General features: G+C 37.2%; 1 protein-coding gene and 1 pseudogene across 2 annotated transcripts in view; both read left to right on the plus strand.

Moving 5' to 3' along the window:
* TECRL (trans-2,3-enoyl-CoA reductase like) overlaps positions 1-18,398 on the plus strand; it is a 205,892-nt gene that overhangs the window by 149,288 nt on the left and 38,206 nt on the right. For both annotated transcript variants that reach the window (XM_036763427.1, XM_036763428.1), the window contains exon 5: positions 8,969-9,084. In XM_036763427.1, the coding sequence (XP_036619322.1) occupies positions 8,969-9,084 (116 nt within the window). The remainder of the gene's footprint in view (positions 1-8,968; positions 9,085-18,398) is intronic.
* On the plus strand, positions 2,293-5,436 carry LOC118853237 (annotated as a pseudogene).

Genomic DNA, 18,398 nt, shown 5'->3' on the forward strand with positions numbered 1-18,398 from the left:
AAAAAGATGGAGTGAAACAATTTTCTAGCCTAAGACAACTTAGAATGTTGGCACAAAAAGGTCTGTTATGCTAGGGTGAGAAAAAGGAGCACAACTTGGTACAGCCAGATTCAGCACGGACTGGGCCTCAACAAACCAAGAACAGGTGTTGTGGTGACTGAATCAGTGGCTGCAGTGGATGTTTCCAGACCTCTCAGCCCAGACATGGTAAGGAAATGGGACAATGGGTCAGAAGGAGATGTACAGGGGTCCCTTTGCTGGCATCAGGGAAAGGAGTCTGTTTCATTGCCTAGATGTGGATCTAGGTCACAGTAATGGGACTTAGTCCCAATGTGAGGAGGAGTACTAACACAAAAGAGGTTATTTCTATAGGGGAGCAGGGACCCTGATCACAGTTCCGGGGTTGAAAAGCATGCTTGTAGTCACTCACAAATCAGAGCACAGGCCAAAAGAGTTGTAAACATACCTCTCCCTAGATCATACCACCTTGGAAGAGCCAAAAACTTATAGATCCAAAGAATTACCTCTGAAAACAGTTGCACAAAAAGTCCTGAACTTGGAACAGTGCCCCCTCCACTTGAGAAGCAGAATCCCACTTTAACATAGAGTTAAAAGTCAAGAAATAAAAGGGAAAATGAGAAAACAACAACAAGAAAAAAAACAAAATAAAATGACCCTGACCATGAAAAGTTACTGTGGTGACAAGGAAGATTGAAATACATACACTCAAAAGAATACAACAAAGTTAAAATTCCTGCATCTAAAGCCTGAGTTAAAAATATGAATTGGTCTCAGGTTATGGAAGAGCTCAAAAAGGATTTTAAAAATCAAATAAGAGAGGTAGAGGAAAAATTGGGAAGAGAAATAAGAATGATGCAAGAAAATTATGAAAAAAAGGAGTCAGTAGCTTGGTAAAGGAAGCACAAAAGAAATACTGAAGAAAATAACACCTTAAAAAACAGAATAGGCCAAATGGTAAAAGAGGCATGAAAACCAGGAGATGAAGAATGCCTTGAAAAGCAGAATTGGCCAAATGGAAAAAGATGTGAAAAATTCACTGAAGAGAACTCCTTAAAAAGTAGAATTGGACAAATGGAAAAGGAAGTACAAAAGCTCACTGAAGAAAATTCATTAAAAGATAAAATTGGGCAAGTAGAAGTAATGACTTTATGTCACATCAAGGAAACAAACTAAATCAAAAGAATAAAAAATAGCAGAAAATGTGAAATAAATCATTGGAAAAACAAATGACCTGGAAAATAGATTCAGGAAAGATAATTTAAGAATTATTGGACTACTTGAAAGTCATGGTCAAAGAAAGAGCCGAGACATCATCTTCCAAGAAATCATCACGGAAAACTAAACTGATATTCTAGAACAAGAGGGTAAAATGTAAATTTAAACAATCAACTGAAAAAGATCCCATAATGAAAACTCCCAGGTATATTACAGCCAATTCCTACATGTTCCAGATCAATGAGAAAATACTGTAAGCAGCCAAAAAGAAACAATTTGAATATCATGGAGCCAATACTGGATAACACAAGATTTAGCAGATTCTACCTCAAAGGACTGAAGGATTTGGAATATGATATCCTGGTGGGGGAAAAGAGCTAGGATTATAATAAAGAATCATATACCCTGTGAAACTGAGCATAATGCTTCAGGGGAAAATTCAATGAATTAGCAGACTTTCAAGTATTCTTGATGAAAAGACCAGAGCTGAATAGAAAATTTGACTTTCAAATGCAAGATGCAAAAGAAGCATAAAAATATAAAGAGGTGAGAAAAATCATAGGGGATTCAGTAAGGATAAGCTGTTTATATTTTACATGTGAAAATTATATTTATAATTGCTAAAATAACCTCTCCTTATTAGGGCAGTTAGAAGGAGTATACATAAACAGAAAGCATAAATGTGAGTTGAATGTGATGATATGACTATCTAAAAAAAACAAAATTAATGGATGAGAAAGAATAAAGCACTGGGTGGTGGGGGCTGGGGTGGGGCAGGAACCAAGATGGAGAAGTAAAAGCAGGGACTTTCTTGAGCTCTCTCCCAAACCCCTCCAAATACCTGTCAAAAATGACTTAAAACAAATTCTAGAGCATCAGAACCCACAAAATGACAGAATGAAACAAATTTCCAGCCCAAGATAACCTGGAAGGTTGACAGGAAAGGTGTATTGCACTGGACTGGGAGAGGAGCACAGATTAACACTGGCCACACCAACACAGACCTGACCCAGCAAAACCAGGAATAGTCCTCAAGGCACTGAACCACTGGCAGCTATGGTGGTATCCATATTTCTCAACCCACAAATGCCAAAGACAACCGAGAAGGTAAGTAGGGAAGGTCTGTAGGACCTGGGTGAGAGAGGAGCATCTTCCAGGCCCACCTCCAGTATGGTAGTAGTGGCAGAGTAGCAGTGGTGGCTGCTTCTGGAGATCTCAGCACACAGATAGTGGGGGGATTCAGTGGCTAATCAAAAGGGGATTTCAGGAATCTCTTTGCTGATGCTGAGGTAGGATTCTCTCGCTTTGCCTGTTCTTGGAACTGGGTGGGGAAAGTTTGTGGCACCAGTGGAGAGAGAATCCTCCTCACAGTTCCAAGGCAGAAAAGCGTGCTTGTGGTCACTCATAGACCAGAGCGCAGTCCAGGAGAGGAGTAAACACCTCTCTTCTCATCAAATGACCTTGCAAGAACTGAAAATTTACATATCCCAAGAAGTTTATCTGAAAACAGCTGCACAAAACACCTGAAGCTTGGGACAGTACATCTTCCACACTGGAAGCAGAGCCCTACATTAAACAAGAGTTAAAAAGTCAAGTAATTGGCTGGGGAAATGAGCAAACAGCAGAAAAAATCAGACTTTAGAATCTTACTTTGGTGACAAAGAAGATCAAAAGATACAACCAGAAGACAACAAAGTCAAAGCTCCTACATCCAAGGTCTCCAAGAAAAATATGAATTGTTTGCAGGTCCTGGAATAGCTCAAAAAGAATTTTTAAAATCAAGTAAGAGAAGCAGAGGAAAAATTGAGAAGATAAATGGGAATGATGCAAGAAAATCATGAAAAACAAGTCAAGAGCTTGCTAAAGGAGACCCAAAAACACACTGAAGAAAATGACACCATAAAAAAATAGACTAACCCAAATGGCAAAGGAGGTCCAAAAAGCCAATGAGAAGAATGCCTTATAAACCAGACTTGGACAAATGAAAAGGAGGTCCAAAAGACCACTGAAGAAAATAATTCTTTAAAAATTAGAATGGAACAAATGGAAGCTAATGACTCTATGAGAAATCAAGAAATTATAAAACAAAACAAAAAATAAAAAAAGAAGACAATGTGAAATATCTCACTGGAAAAGCAACTGATCTGGAAAATAGATCCAGGAGAGATAATTTAAAAATTATTGGACTACTTGAACGCCATGATCAAAATAACCCAGCCTAGACATCATCTTTCAAGAAATTATCAAGGAAAATTGCCCTGATATTCTAGAACCAGGGGATAAACTAGAAATTGAAAGAATCCACCTGAAAGATATCTCAAAAAGAAAACTCCTAGGAATGTTGTAGCCAAATTCCAGAATTCTCAGGTCAAGGAAGAAATATTGCAAGCAGCCAGAAAGCAACAATTCAAGTATTGTGGAAACACGATAAGGATAACATGGAGGATTTGGCATTTTCTACATTAAGGGATAAGAAGTCTTGGAATATGATATTCTGGAGGTTAATAGATTTAGGATTAAAACCAAGAATCAGCTACCCAGCAAAACTGAGTATAATTCTTCAGGGTAACAACCAGCATTTAATGAAATAGAGGACTTACAACCATTTTTGATGAAAAGACCAGAACTGAATAGAAAATTGGACTTTCAAAAATAAGACTCAAAGGTAAACAGGAAAGAAAAATCATAAAGGACCTATTAAAGTTGAACTGTTTACATTTCTACATGGAAAGATGATATTTGTAACTCATGAGACCTTTCTCAATATTGGGTTAGATGGAGTACACACACACACACATACACACACACACATATTATGTGTGTATGCATGTGTGTATGTGTTTGTGTGTATATGTATGTATGTGTATATATGTATAGATACAGATATAGATAGATATAGATATCTAGATGGACAGATATAGATTTATAGGTAGATATAGATATAAAATAGATACATAGATATAGAGAGATAGAATGTAGATAGATATAGATATATAGATACAGATATAGAGATATAGATAGATTTGGATATACATATAGATAGACAGATGGCTAAATAGATAAGTTGAACATGAAGGGTTGGTATCTAAAAATAATATTAAAGGGTGAGAGAGGAATGTACTGGGAGAAGGAGAAAGGAAGAGGTAGAATGGGGTAAATTATCTCCCATAAAAGAGGCAAGGAAAAGCTTTTATAGTGGAGGGCAAGAGGGTGGAGGTGACAGGGAATGAGTGAACCTTATTCATTATCCAATTTGGCTTAAGGAGAGAGTAACATACACACTCAGTTTGGTATGAAAACCTATCTTACCCTACAGGAACATGGGGGGGGGAGGGGATAAGAAAAGGGGGATGATAGAAGGGAGAACAGATTGGGTGAAGGTATAATCAGAAGCAAACACTTTTGAGGAAGGCCAGGGTCAAAGGAGAGAACAGAATAAATGGGGGAGGGGTGGGATAGGATGGACCAAATATATATTTAATCTTTCACAACATGATTATTATGGAAGTATTTTGCATAGCTATACATGTATAACCTATATTGAATTGCTTGTCTTCTCAATTAGAGTGGGTGGAGAGGGAATTCCTTAGCAGCCCTGGGTTTTGATGCAAGTGGTACCAAACTTGCCACTGCTTCTGAGAAGGGAACTGTGATTAGAGTATTTTCCATCCCAGAAGGACAGAAAATCTTTGAGTTCCAGAGAGGAGTAAAGAGGTGTGTAAGCATTTGCTCTTTGGTCTTAAGCATGGATGGAATGTTCCTCTCTGAATCCAGTGAAACTCTGAAACAGTGCACATCTTCAAACTTGAGACTGTGAAAGCAAAACCTCAGGAAGAACCCACTACCTGGACTGGTTACTTTGGGAAAGTGCTTCTGGTTTCTACCATCTATTTGCCCTCTCAAGTAACAGAAATGTTTAACCAGGGTAGAGTATTTGCTACTGTCTGACTACTGTTCTGTGGTCACAAAAATATCTGTTCACTTGCCACAATTCAGAAGATTCCCCGATTATTAGTGGGAGCTTCTGATGGATATTTGTATATGTACAACCTGGATCCTCAGGAAGGAGGGGAGTGCACTCTGATGAAACAACACAAGATCAGGAAAGACTACATAGGGCCAACAGAAGGAGCACCACATGTTCATGTTCAGCAAGATCAGTTACTGGATATCTCTACAGGTGCCGACAGGGCTCCATGAAATACTTGAATTCCCGAGGTCTCCACATTGATTACCAGCAGGCACAATCATTGCACTTGCATGATGGACTGAACACTCGTTGGCCAGTCTGCCCATTGCACTCTTACTCCACCCTGCCATCTCATCTGGCTGGGATGTATTTTGAATACATTGTCCTTATCCAGAACAGTTCTATAGGGTACTGGAGAGGTGGTTGTTCTTTCATTTGCTTCCCTAGTGCCATACAGGAAAGAGTCAGTGTGACAGATATTTTGAGAATCACAGATGGAATTTTTATCCTGAAAATTGTCATGATACTGTGAATATCTGTTATCCACTTTTCTTTTTTCAAGTATATAATAAATCCATTGTGTTGTCCTCCCTGAAAAAAAAGAAAAAAAATGATGATCAAAATATATTAAACCCTTGAAGATATTGGCAGATTTTGTTTTTTCTTCCTTAAGTCCAGAGAATAATATAGCCATCCAAACTTGTTTTATTATTATTATTATTATATGGTAAAATAAGGGAAAAATAAAACAGAAAACAATACTCATTTTCACAGAATAATAATCCACAACATTTATTTATTTGACCAAGAAAATCAAGGTTTGACATTAGGTTTATTTAGGATTATTTGTTACATTTACATAATGTTTGTATAACTAGATGAGATGCAAAATAGAAACCCATCTCCATAACCTTCCATTAATCTCCTTTTTTCTTTGATAAGCCTTTTGATAAGCCACCCCCCCAACCTGTCAGTGTTTTTATGATGAACCTTGGTTACCCAGGGACAATCACTGTGCTCCCCCAACTAAGCTTGCTTTCCACCATTCTCTAGATTTTTCCTTTGTTCCTTCCATCATTAAGCTTTAACTGTCTTATTTTCAATTCTTTAAAATATCATTTTTCATGTCATCTAATAAATGTGTCAACACCCATAGAATATGAGATACTTAGGGGCAGCAAAAATTCTAATTTTTTTCATTGTACTCCCAGCCCCTTGCACTGTTCTTGGCACATAGAAGGTTAAGAATTAATAAATGTTTATTTAATTTGAGTTGGATTTTCTTGAATGAATGTATTACTTCTAAGGAAATACAGCTTACGACCTCTGAACTACCATAGCCATTATGGATAGGGTAAGGATAGGACCTCTGATTTTCATTGCTATAAGAGGATCAGATTAGGAAACATCCTTTACCAATGCAAGACAATACTTTTTTTTTCTTTGACTTATCACCAATGGAGTTTCCTAGAAAAAAAAAAAGAGATTAGATGACTTGCTCAGGCACACACGGCCAGTATATGTGAGAAGCAGAGCTTGAATTCAATTGTTCTGGGGTTTGAGGCTTACCTCTCCATCTACAACACACTCTGATAACCATAATTGGAAATGAATAATGCACTGCATAGTGGTATCAATTCTTACCATGAAATGTAGTCCCATTGATGAAGTTATATATATTCATAGAAACAAAAAAAATCCTAGTGAAAGAACTTTGTATTTCATTCAATTTCCACAAATTGGAATCTGCTGAAGTGAGCAGCCACCTCAGAAAGAGGATCCTGGAAACCTAAATTAGTCAAGTGTTCTGTTCCTAGCATTGCACTGACAATCTGAAATCCATCAAGAGGAAAGCAACCAAGATGGTGACAGGACTGGAGACCATGCCAGACAAGGTTAGGTTTAAAGGAATTGGCAATATTTAAAATAGTAAATATAAGTCTTGAGGGATCTGGGAACTGTGATGATAGCCAATAGACTGGAATGGTACATTGATTCTATGAATCAGTAAAAAAAAAATGAAATGGTGGAAGTCATGTATTAAATAAGTCCTCTTTTGAGAACTTAACAGAAAGCATGGAGAAAAATATTAAAGGATGAGAAAGCACTGAGAGATGATATTATGATTTGTTAGGGAAGTTCACAGGTTGGTGAAATGTCCAGTCCATCATTGTACCAAAGGCTTCATACAAGTAACAATGATATGACATCTAGCTTGATTTGCAACATAAAAGTTATTAATGATTTGTGAGCTTCTTAAAAACAGGAAATATCCTCAGTACTTGGCAGGTTATTGACACATAGAGGGCACTTAATGGTTGTGGGCACCTTGATTCAGCTAAGTATTCATTGTTCAATGTATGGAAATTAATTCAACTTTACTTTGTATGCTTTTGTCAGGTTGCCAACCCCTTTGTATGGTGCCTCTCTTTTTGCAAAGTGAGATACTGATCTTTGATTCAGGAAGAGTTCATCTGAAATTTGGGATTCTGTTTGTTTTCTAGAAGTAGCATGGACAAAGGGAAACGCATATTTCAATTAAAGGAAGATATTTTGAGTACATAACTTCTCCTTCTCCTCATCCAACTTCTTCCATTCCTCCTTCCCTCCTCCTTCTCCTCTTCCATCATATTCTTGTTCCTGTTCTTCTTGTTCTTCTCTTCCCTGTTCTTCTTTTTTCCTGTTCTTATTCTTATTCTCCTCCTCTTCCTCTTCTTTCTCCTTCTACTCTTCCTTTTCCTTCTCTTTCTCTTCCTTCCCTCACTCTACATCAACATTCCATCGCCTATTTTTATGCCCTTGCACAGGAAACATTTATCTTATAGGAGGAAACCTTCTATGAAATTTTGTTTTTATTAACTCTTCATTATTTTTGCAAGCTCCCTCCTCAGATCCCATCCATGCATATGTTGTATGATGCAAGGATTATATAAATTTAAGAATTATGAAAGTATGAACTGTTTCACTTTGTCTTAGAATTTGGAGAGCCTAGCACAGTGACATATATAGTATGTTCTCAATAAGTGTTCTTTAAATGAATTAAACATCTCATCCATCATAGATCTCTGAACTCTGTTTTGTATCAGTGGGATTTCAATTCATATGTACTATTTTCAAAAAACTTATGATAAATGTTGGTTGCTTAAGACTGATCGTATGAAAACTATGTTGCTGTGATAATAGTGAGAATTACAGTCACTGATTCAGACTAGGGATAGGGGTGGGAATACTTTTAAAGAGTTTCTCCCTCTACTTTTGCAGAAGAATAACATAGTTACTAACATAACATAGTGTGGGTGAAACAGGATTATGGGATCATTCATTGGAGCTATAAGGGATCTAACAGGCCATATAGTTCAGAGGTGACAAATTCCCAAGTGCCACAGGAAACAGATTAAAATGTAATTGGGAAATATTTAATCAGGTGAATAAAAATACAGTATAATATAGATAATGTTAATCTGTGGTTTTCTAGGTCAATACGCTGCACTTTCGGTCTGTTTCTATTTGATTTAGTCTCTAACCCTTTAATTTTATACCAAGGAGACTGAGTCCCCAAAGAGAATAATTGACTTGGGCTAGGTCACTCAGGAGTAAAATCAGAGTAAGGATTTGAATCCAAGTCCTCTGATTCCAATCTACTTCACTACTTTTTAATTTCACAGCTTTTTTCATGCATAAACATGAACATAGTCTGAAAATGACGTTACTTAAGATATATGTCATAATCAAATGTATAATCACCACTCTTCTTATTTCCAGGTTTTTCTGGCTGAATACACAGGGCCTCTGCTTATCTACCTCATCTTTTACATGAGACTCACATATATTTATGATGCAAAGGAGAGTTCCAGAAGATTGCGCCACCCAGTGGTACAGTAAGTGATATATCTGGGATGTAGAAAATGCTGAGAAGCCACATAGGTGCAGAACAGTGAATCTGGCATTTATTAAAAGATTTTTTTTTTCTACATGATGTGGAAAAGCAACACACTGCATATGTTTTTATCTTATTTTTTTTATAAATTTCTTTATTTATTTTTAGTTTACCACACACGGTTCTACATAGTTTTGAGTTCCAGTTTTTCTCCCCTCCCCCCTCCCTCCCCAAGACGGCATGGAGTCTCATATAACTGTCATGTATAACTTCGCATTGAATTAATTTATGCACTAGTCAAGTCGTGGAGAAGAATTTTGACCAATGGAATGAATCATGAGAAAGAAGAAACAGAACCAAAAAAAAAAAACAAACCCAAAAACAAAAACAAAAGAGAAGCAAAAAAGGCGAGCATGTAGTATGCCTCAGTCTGTATTCAAACTTCGCAGTTCTTTGTGTCGATGAAGATAGCATTCTCCATCGTGAGTCCCCTGGAGTTGTCCTTGCCCCTTAGGTTGCTGAGAAAAGCGCAGTATGTCAGGGTTGGTCCTCACGGAATCCATATATCTGTGGCTGTGCACAACGTTCTCCTGGCTCTGCTCCGCTCACTCATCATTATGTCGTGTAGGTTTTTCCAGGTTGTTATGAACTCTGCATCATCCCCATTTCTTATGGCACAATAGTATTCCATCACCTTCATATACCACAGCTTGTTCAGCCATTCCCCAATTGATGGACATCCCTTTGATTTCCAATTCTTGGCTACCACAAAGAGAGCTGCTATAAATATTTTTGTACATATGGGTCCTTTTTCCGCTTGTGTGATTTCTTTGGGATACAACCCTAGAAGTGGTATTGCTGGGTCAAAGGGTATGAACATTTCTATAGCCCTTTGGGCATAGATCCAAACTGCTCTCCAAAATGGCTGGATCAGCTCACAACTCCACCAGCAATGCAACAATGTTCCAATTTCCCCACATGCTTTCCAGCATTTATCATTTTCCTGTTTTGTTATTTTAGCCAATCTGACAGGAGAGATGTGGTATCTAAGAGTTGTTATGATTTACATTCCTCTAATCAGTAGTGATCCAGAGCATTTTTCCATATGCCTGTAGATAGCTTTAATTTCTTCCTCTGAAAACTGCCTGTTCATATCCTTTGACCATTTCTCAATTGGGGAATGGCTTGTGTTCCTATATATTTGGCTCAGCTCCCTGTATATTTTAGAGATGAGGCCTTTATCAGAGATACTAGTTGCAAAGATTTTCTCCGAATTTTCTGCTTCCCCCCTAATTCTTGTTGCATTGGCTTTTTTTTGTACAAAAACATTTCAATTTGACATAATCAAAATTATCCATTTTGCATTTTGTAATGTTCTCTATCTCTTGTTGGGTCATGAATTCTTTTCTTTTCCATAAATATGATAAGTAAACTATTCCTTGCTTTCCCAAATTACTTAGAGTATCAACTTTTACTCCTAAATCATGAACCCATTTTGACTTTATTTTGGTATATGGTGTAAGATATTGGTCTATGCCCAGTTTCTGCCCTACCATTTTCCAATTGTCCCAACAGTTTTTGTGAAATAGTGAATTATTAGCCCAGAAACTGGCCTCTTTGGGTTTATCAAAGAGTAGATTGCTAAACTGGTTGATTTCACCTACTTGTGTACCTATCCTATTCCACTGATCCATACCCCTGTTTCTTAACCAGTACCAGGCAGTTTTGATGACTGCTGCTGTGTAGTACAGTTTAATATCTGGTGTGGCTAAGCCACCATCTCTAGCATGTCTTTTCATTAATATCCTAGATACTCTAGACCTCTTGTTTTTCCAAATGAATTTTGTTATTATTTTGTCCAGCTCAGTAAAAAAAAATTTTGGTAGTTCGATTGGTACGGCACTGAATAAATAGATTAATTTAGGTAAAATTGTCATTTTTATTATATTAGCTCGGCCTAACCATGAGCAACTGATATTTTTCCATTTATTTAGATCTGATTTTATTCGCGTGAAAAGTGTTTCATAGTTATGTTCATATAGGCCCTGGGTTTGTCTTGGCAAATAGACTCCCAAATATTTTATAGTGCCTTCAGTAACTTTGAATGGAATTTCTCTTTCTATCTCTTGCTGTTGGGCTTTGTCAGTAATGTATAGGAATGCTGAGGATTTATGTGGGTTTATTTTATATCCTGCAACTTTGCTAAAGTTGTTTATTATTTCAAGTAGTTTTTTACTTGATTCTCTAGGATTCTCTAGATAAATCATCATATCATCTGCAAACAGTGATAATTTAGTTTCTTCTTTTCCTATTCTAATTCCTTCAATTTCTTTTTCTTCTCTTATTGCTACAGCTAATGTTTCTAGTACCAAATTGAATAATAGGGATGATAATGGACATCCTTGTTTCACCCCTGATCTTATTGGGAATGCATCTAGTTTATCCCCATTACAAATAATGCTTGTCGATGTTTTTAGGTAGATGCTATTTATAATTTTAAGGAAGGTTCCACTTATTCCTATGCTTTCTAGTGTTTTTAATAGGAATGGGTGTTGTACTTTGTCAAAGGCTTTTTCTGCGTCTATTGAGATGATCATATGGTTTCTGCTAGTTTTGTTGTTGATATGGTCAATTATGCTAATAGTTTTCCTAATATTGAACCAGCCTTACATTCCTGGAATAAATCCTACCTGGTCATAGTGTATTATTCTTGTAATGAGTTGCTGCAATCTTTTTGCTAATATTTTATTTAAAATTTTTGCATCAATATTCATTAGAGAAATTGGTCTATAATTTTCTTTCTTTGTTTTGACTCTACCTGGTTTGGGTATTAATACCATATTTGTTTCATAAAAAGAATTGGGTAGGACTCCTTCTTCACCTATTTTCCCAAATAGTCTACAAAGTATTGGAATTAGTTGTTCTTTAAATGTTTGATAGAATTCACATGTAAAACCATCTGGCCCTGGAGATTTTTTCCTAGGGAGTTCATTAATGGTCTGCTCAATTTCTTTTTCTGATATGGGGTCATTAAGAAATTTCACTTCCTTCTCTGTTAGCCTGGGCAGTTTATGTTTTTGTAGATATTCATCCATATCTCTAAGGTTGTCAAATTTATGGGCATACAGTTGGGCAAAATAATTCCTAATTATTGTTTTGATTTCCTCTTCATTAGAGGTGAACTCACCCTTTTCATTTTTTATACTGGCAATTTGATTTTCTTCTTTCTTTTTTTTAATCAAATTGGCCGAAGGTTTATCAATTTTATTGGTTTTTTCATAAAACCAGCTCTTTGTTTTATTTATTAATTCAATAGTTTTCTTGGTTTCAATTTTATTAATCTCTCCTTTGATTTTCAGTATTTCTAATTTGGTATTTAATTGGGGGTTTTCAATTTGCTCTTTTTCTAGCTTTTTCAGCTGTATGCCCAGATCATTGCTCTCCTCTTTCCCTATTTTATTCATGTAGGCATTTAGAGATATAAAACTTCCCCTAAGAACTGCTTTTGCTGAATCCCATAAGTTTTGGTATGTTGTTTCATTATTGTCATTCTCTTGAATGAAATTATTAATTGTTTCTCTGATTTGTTCTTTGGCCCACTCACTCTTTAGAATTAAATTATTTAGTTTCCAATTAGTTTTTTAGCTTATTTTTCCATGGTACTTTATTAAAAATGATTCTTATTGCATCATGATCCGAAAAGGATGCATTGACTACTTCTGCTTTTCTGCACTGGATTGTGAGGTTTTTATGCCCTAGTACATGGTCAATTTTTGAGTATGTGCCATGTACTTTTGAGAAGAAAGTATATTCCTTTTTATCCCCATTCAGTTTTCTCCAGAGGTCTATCATATGTGCCTTTTCTAAAATTCTGTTTACCTCCTTAACTTTTTTCTTATTTATTTTGAGGTTAGATTTATCAAGTTCAGAAAGGGGGAGGTTGAGGTCTCCCAATATTATAGTTTTGCTGTCTATTTCTTCCTGTAACTCCCTTAACCTCTCCTCTAAGAATTTGTATGCCTTACCACTTGGTGCATATATGTTAAGCAATGATATTGCTTCATTGTTTATGGTGCCTTTTAGCAGGATATAATGTCCTTCCTTATCTCTTTTAATTAGATTTATCTTTACTTTTGCTTTGTCTGAGATTAGGATTGCTACACCTGCTTTTTTTACTTTAGCTGAGGCACAATATATTTTACTCCAGCCTTTTACCTTAACCCTATGTGTATCCCCCTGTTTCAGATGCGTTTCTTGTAAACAGCATATTGTAGGATTATGGTTTTTAATCCATTCTGCTATCTGCTTCTGTTTTGTGAGAATGTTCATCCCCTGCACGTTCAGGGTTATGATTTCTATCTGTGTCTTTTTCTCCATCCTAATTCCCCCTGTTTATGCTTTTATTTCTCCCTTTCCCCTTCTCCTCCTAAACAAAATTTTGCTTTTGACTGCCGCTTTCCTCAGTTAACCCTCCCTCTTTATTCCCCTCCTTTATCTTACCAATACCCACTTGCTACTTCTCCTCTTCCTTCTGCCCACCCCCTCCCTTTTTCCCCCCTTACCCTCCCACTTCCCGTAGGACAAGTTAGATTTCTAAACTTATCAGAGTATGTTATTCCCTTCTTGAACTAGATCAGATGACAGTGAAGCTCAAATACTGCTCTTCTCCCTCCCTTCTTTCCCTCTACTATAATTTGTTTTTGTGCCACTTCCTTTGGTGTAATTTACCCTTTTCTACTACATCCTTGCCACTTCCCTCATAGCCCTCCCTTTATATCTCTTATTTATATTTTATATCTTTACATCAGTTAATTTATACAGGCATTCACAAACTATGTATATCCCTTTCATTTGTCATAATAGTTGTACCATTCACAAGAATGACTTATATATGTATATGTGTATATATATATATGGTTACCTTTTTATGTCTCTCTTGAGTTTTGTATTTGGAGATCAAATTTTCCATTGAGTTCTGGCCTTTTCATCAGGAAGTTCTGGAATTCCCTTATTTCATTGAATGTCCATCGCCTTGCCTGGAAAATTATGCTTAGTTTTCCTGGGTAGTTGATCCTTGGTTGTAGTCCCAGCTCCTTTGCCCTTCGGAATATCATATTCCAATTTCTCCTCTCTTTTATTGTGGAAGCTGAGAGATCCTGCGTGATCCTGACTGTAGTTCCACGATATTTGAATTGCTTCTTTTTGGCTGCTTGCATTATTTTCTCCTTGAGTTTATAGCTCTGAAATTTGGCTATAATATTTCTTGGTGTTTTCAGTTTGGGATCTCTTTCAGGGGGTGATCGGTGAGTTCTTTCAATGACTATTTTGCCCTCTGGTTCTAGGACCTCTGGGCAGTTGTCTTTGATAATTTCTTCGAAGATACTGTCAAGGCTCCTTTTTTCATTGTGGATTTCCGGTAGACCAATATCTCTCAAATTGTGTCTCCTGGATCTATTTTCCAGGTTAGTTGTTTTGCCAATCAGATAGTTCACATTTTTTTTTTATTTTTTCATTCTTTACGTTTTGTTTTATTACTTCTTGATGCCTCATAGATTCATTAGCTTCCACTTGCTCAAGTCTAATTTTGAATGAGTTAGTGTTTACATTTTGCTTTTGAGCCTCCATTTTCAATTGTTTGATTTCACCTCTCAGGGTGTCCTTTTCTCTCTCTAGATTCTGAATCTCCGTAGCCATTTCGCCAATCTTATTCTTTAGGGACTTGATTTCATCAGTGGATTTTTCTCCCTTTTTTCCATTTTTTCCATATTTTCTTTTATCTCCCTAATTTGGTTTTTAAAATCCTCCTTTAGCTCTTCCAGCAGTGCTTTTTGGGCTGGAGACCTGTTCATTTTAGCTTTTGAGGTATCTGATGTATCTACCGTGTCATTGCTATCCTCTTCTATGTTGATATTTTGATCCTGCCTGTCTCCATAAAAAGAATCTATTGTCCTTGGTTTTTTTGTGTTCTTCTTCATGTTGGTTTGCCTTTTGCTGGCTTTACAACAAATTTATATCTGTGGGTCTCAGGGCTTTCTGTCCAAGCTTTCTTATTCTGGGGGTTGTGAGTCTAGAATTATAACCTTCAGTTTCCTGAGGTGTGGGGGAGGGGTCCGGCTCCCTGGCGTCTCACTCCCTTTGGGTGCTCTCCAGCACTTGCTTTTCAGCAATGGTCTCAGCTGTTTGTTGTTTGAGCTGATGTCTGGCACTTCCCCTGGGGGAGCAAGGTTATGTCTGGGCTCCTGGCGTTGACCCCTGCCGACTCTGCCCTTCTGGGACTAATGAGCTTCTAGTATTTGTCCTGTGAGGCCACACTACTTTCTCCTCTGTTTCAGTTCTCTTTTTTTTTTCCTGAGGCATTCTCTGGGTGAGGGGGGGAGGGATTAGAGCCTTTTACCTGGCCATTGAGTCTTCTAGAAGTTCAAGAAGCTGAGTTCCTGGGTTTTGCAAGCGTCAGGACTGGGTGTTTTCACGTCCGGTGGCGTTGCGCTGCCTCTCGTCGCTCCCACAGACTGCTGTCCTGTGTTGGGAGTCCTGGGGATCTCCGCTGGTTTCGGGCGCCCAGCTTTCTCCCAGCCCGTCTGCCACGTGGATTTCCCGGCCGGCCGCTTCCGCTTTGGTCTGGAGCAGCTCCGCAGCAGAGCACTCTCCGAGCCTACAGCATCATGTCTTCAGCCTTTCAGACTCTCCCGGCTCGGAAATTTGTTTTTATCTTATGAAAGAAAAAAATATTCTAAATTAGTGTTAGCCTAGCGTGTGTCAAGTGGGCATAACCTCTTGGCCTGCAGAAGCTAGAACTGAACAGACAGAGCAGGCAAGAACAACTGTGCAGAGACTAAAACAGAAGCTTATTTTCTGTAGTGAGGGAAACAGCTTGCAAACAAGGAGGAAAACTAGACCCATGTGCTGGGGCCCCCTCTAGTAGGGAACCCTGCTTTAGTGTGGGCAAATCTCAATACACATAACAATGGCTGTGCCGTGATCTGTAGCCCTGACAATAAGGGGTACCAGTCACAATGAGACAAGTTTAATTCATAGCAGGGCTTCATGACCAGAACATGGGTACTGCAGGTACTTTTCCAAGCTCAGAGAACACCTGGTGCTGGTCAAAGAAATGCAATAATTATGTAAAAAAATTCTGAGATTTTGCTGTGACTGAGTTCGTCCATCGAGTGAGGGCAAAGGATTGTTGTTATGCCAAATTCAGGGCACTGATTGTTTTCTGGGTCTTAGTTTTGGAAAACAAGGTATCTCCTGTATCTTCTTTTTTAGGGGGGGAAGGCAGGGCAATTGGGGTTAAGTGACTTGCCCAAGGTCACATAGATAGTAAGTGTGTCAAGTGTCTGAGGGTGGATTTGAATTCAGGTCCTCCTGACTCCAAGACTGGTGCTCTATTCACTGAGCCATCTAGTTGCCCCAAAAGAGGTTATCTCCTAATAGTATCTTGACAACTGTCATATTTACGCTCCTTATGGCCATAATTTGTTTCTTGGCCTGTAGTTCAAGAGTTTTCTGGTTAAAGCAAAACTAGGTTTTTATTTATTTATTTTTTGGGGGTCTCTTTATTATGGGGACTGATGAGCATTGGCTATAATTTTTTTTAGGAAACGGCAATAATTGGCATAAGGATCTATTTTGATTAACTGAAATACACTTTATTTTTTTAAATTTTCTATTAATTTTTATTTTTCCCTGTTAAATAGGTGATTTGACTATACAGATAACAGCTAATTCAGAAATAACTTCATGATGTTAACTAGTTATTTCTCATCTTTTATTGTAGGAATCATTCCATTTTTCATAAAATTATTGTTATGGTTATCAAGTCCAACACATCCCAATTCTTTTCTGTATAGACTACAAGCCTACACACCTCAATAACTTTTAACTCCTGTGCTGAATTTTTTAATGTATTTTCCATTGCCCTCCCTTTCACCTTTGTACTAAGCAACAAGCATTAAAGTATAGATTGGTTTAATTGGAAGGGTTTGTGGTTCCCTGTAGAAATTCTATACCTCTTTATCCTCGGTGACAACTAATGGTGTGTGGGTGTGTAAGTACTAATTATTTTATAATGATCTTTTAAAAGTGCCGATGATGAGTGCAAAAAATCATCTAATATTCTGTGAAATGATGTCTGTAGTGAGAATAAAACCAACTTATTCAACTTTTTAATTTACCTCTCCAAGGAGAACTTTTGAGTCATCCTGTCAATTAGCTTCAACCTATTTATATTAAGGATGTCTAGGTTGTTATAATTCATTACCTCCTGCAGCATGTTCACTTTTCAGTCATTGGACAGGAATCTCATGTTTAGATTACTAAAAGTTAAGTTAATGTTTATAAATTTATGTAGAAATTATATAATAATTTCCACCATTATGCTGCCCTCACTCTAGAAAGAGAAGGGACTGAGGAACATTCTATATTTTTCTCTGTTTTCTGAGTTGATATGGCCATCCAAGACCATCCAAATATGTCGTGAAGTGCCAGTGTACTGCTAATATTCTACCTCTGGTATAGATGTGGTATTTTAAAATTTATGTAGTCCAAATTCTCTTCCCATATCGGTTTTCTTTAGTAATATTTCTAGTAACTTCCTCATGCACACATCAGGGATTGTGATAATAAAGAGCAAAAGTGGTAGCTCTTATTTTCAGAGCGTCAAAGAGAAGAGTTTATTACAATACCCTTGACAGATCATTTCCACTTTCATCTGGTTTTGTAGTCCTTCCAGTTTCATCCTCAAATACTCTCTTAAATATGGATAAGTACTCACTTAAATATGTCATTCTCCAATCTTTTTGTAAACTTACTTTTGACTCTTTTTACAAGCCTCTACATACTTAATTAGGCTTGTCACTGAAAAATAGACATATTCTATTGCTGAGTCCATATTCAAAGCATTTCCAGTGTAGTAGAAAGTATTCAAGTGCAGAAACTCTGATAGCATAGCTTTTGAGATCCCTGAGGCACCTGTGAGCCATAAAGGAAGACTTTATAGGGAGCCATCTTTCATACAGCTTCCAGAATAAACTTTTCAAAGATCTATTCCTACCACCTGTTTGTGCTTGAAAATCTTCAATGGCTCCATATTACCTATAAAATAAAATACAGTCTCCTCAGCTCAGCCCTAAAGCACTCTGCCATTTGTTTCTGAACTGCCTTCCCAGCCTTATTTATATCACTTCTTTTCTTACAATTTGTAGCTGAGGGACAAATAGTCACTACACCTGTACTGGTTCTCCCACCTGTCTTTCCTGAAATGTTCTCTGTTCTCATTCTCCTCCTCCTGCTCCCCTTTAGAAAGCTTGGGCT

This window comes from Trichosurus vulpecula, chromosome 6, assembly GCF_011100635.1.
Source record: "Trichosurus vulpecula isolate mTriVul1 chromosome 6, mTriVul1.pri, whole genome shotgun sequence".
NCBI lineage: Eukaryota > Metazoa > Chordata > Mammalia > Diprotodontia > Phalangeridae > Trichosurus > Trichosurus vulpecula.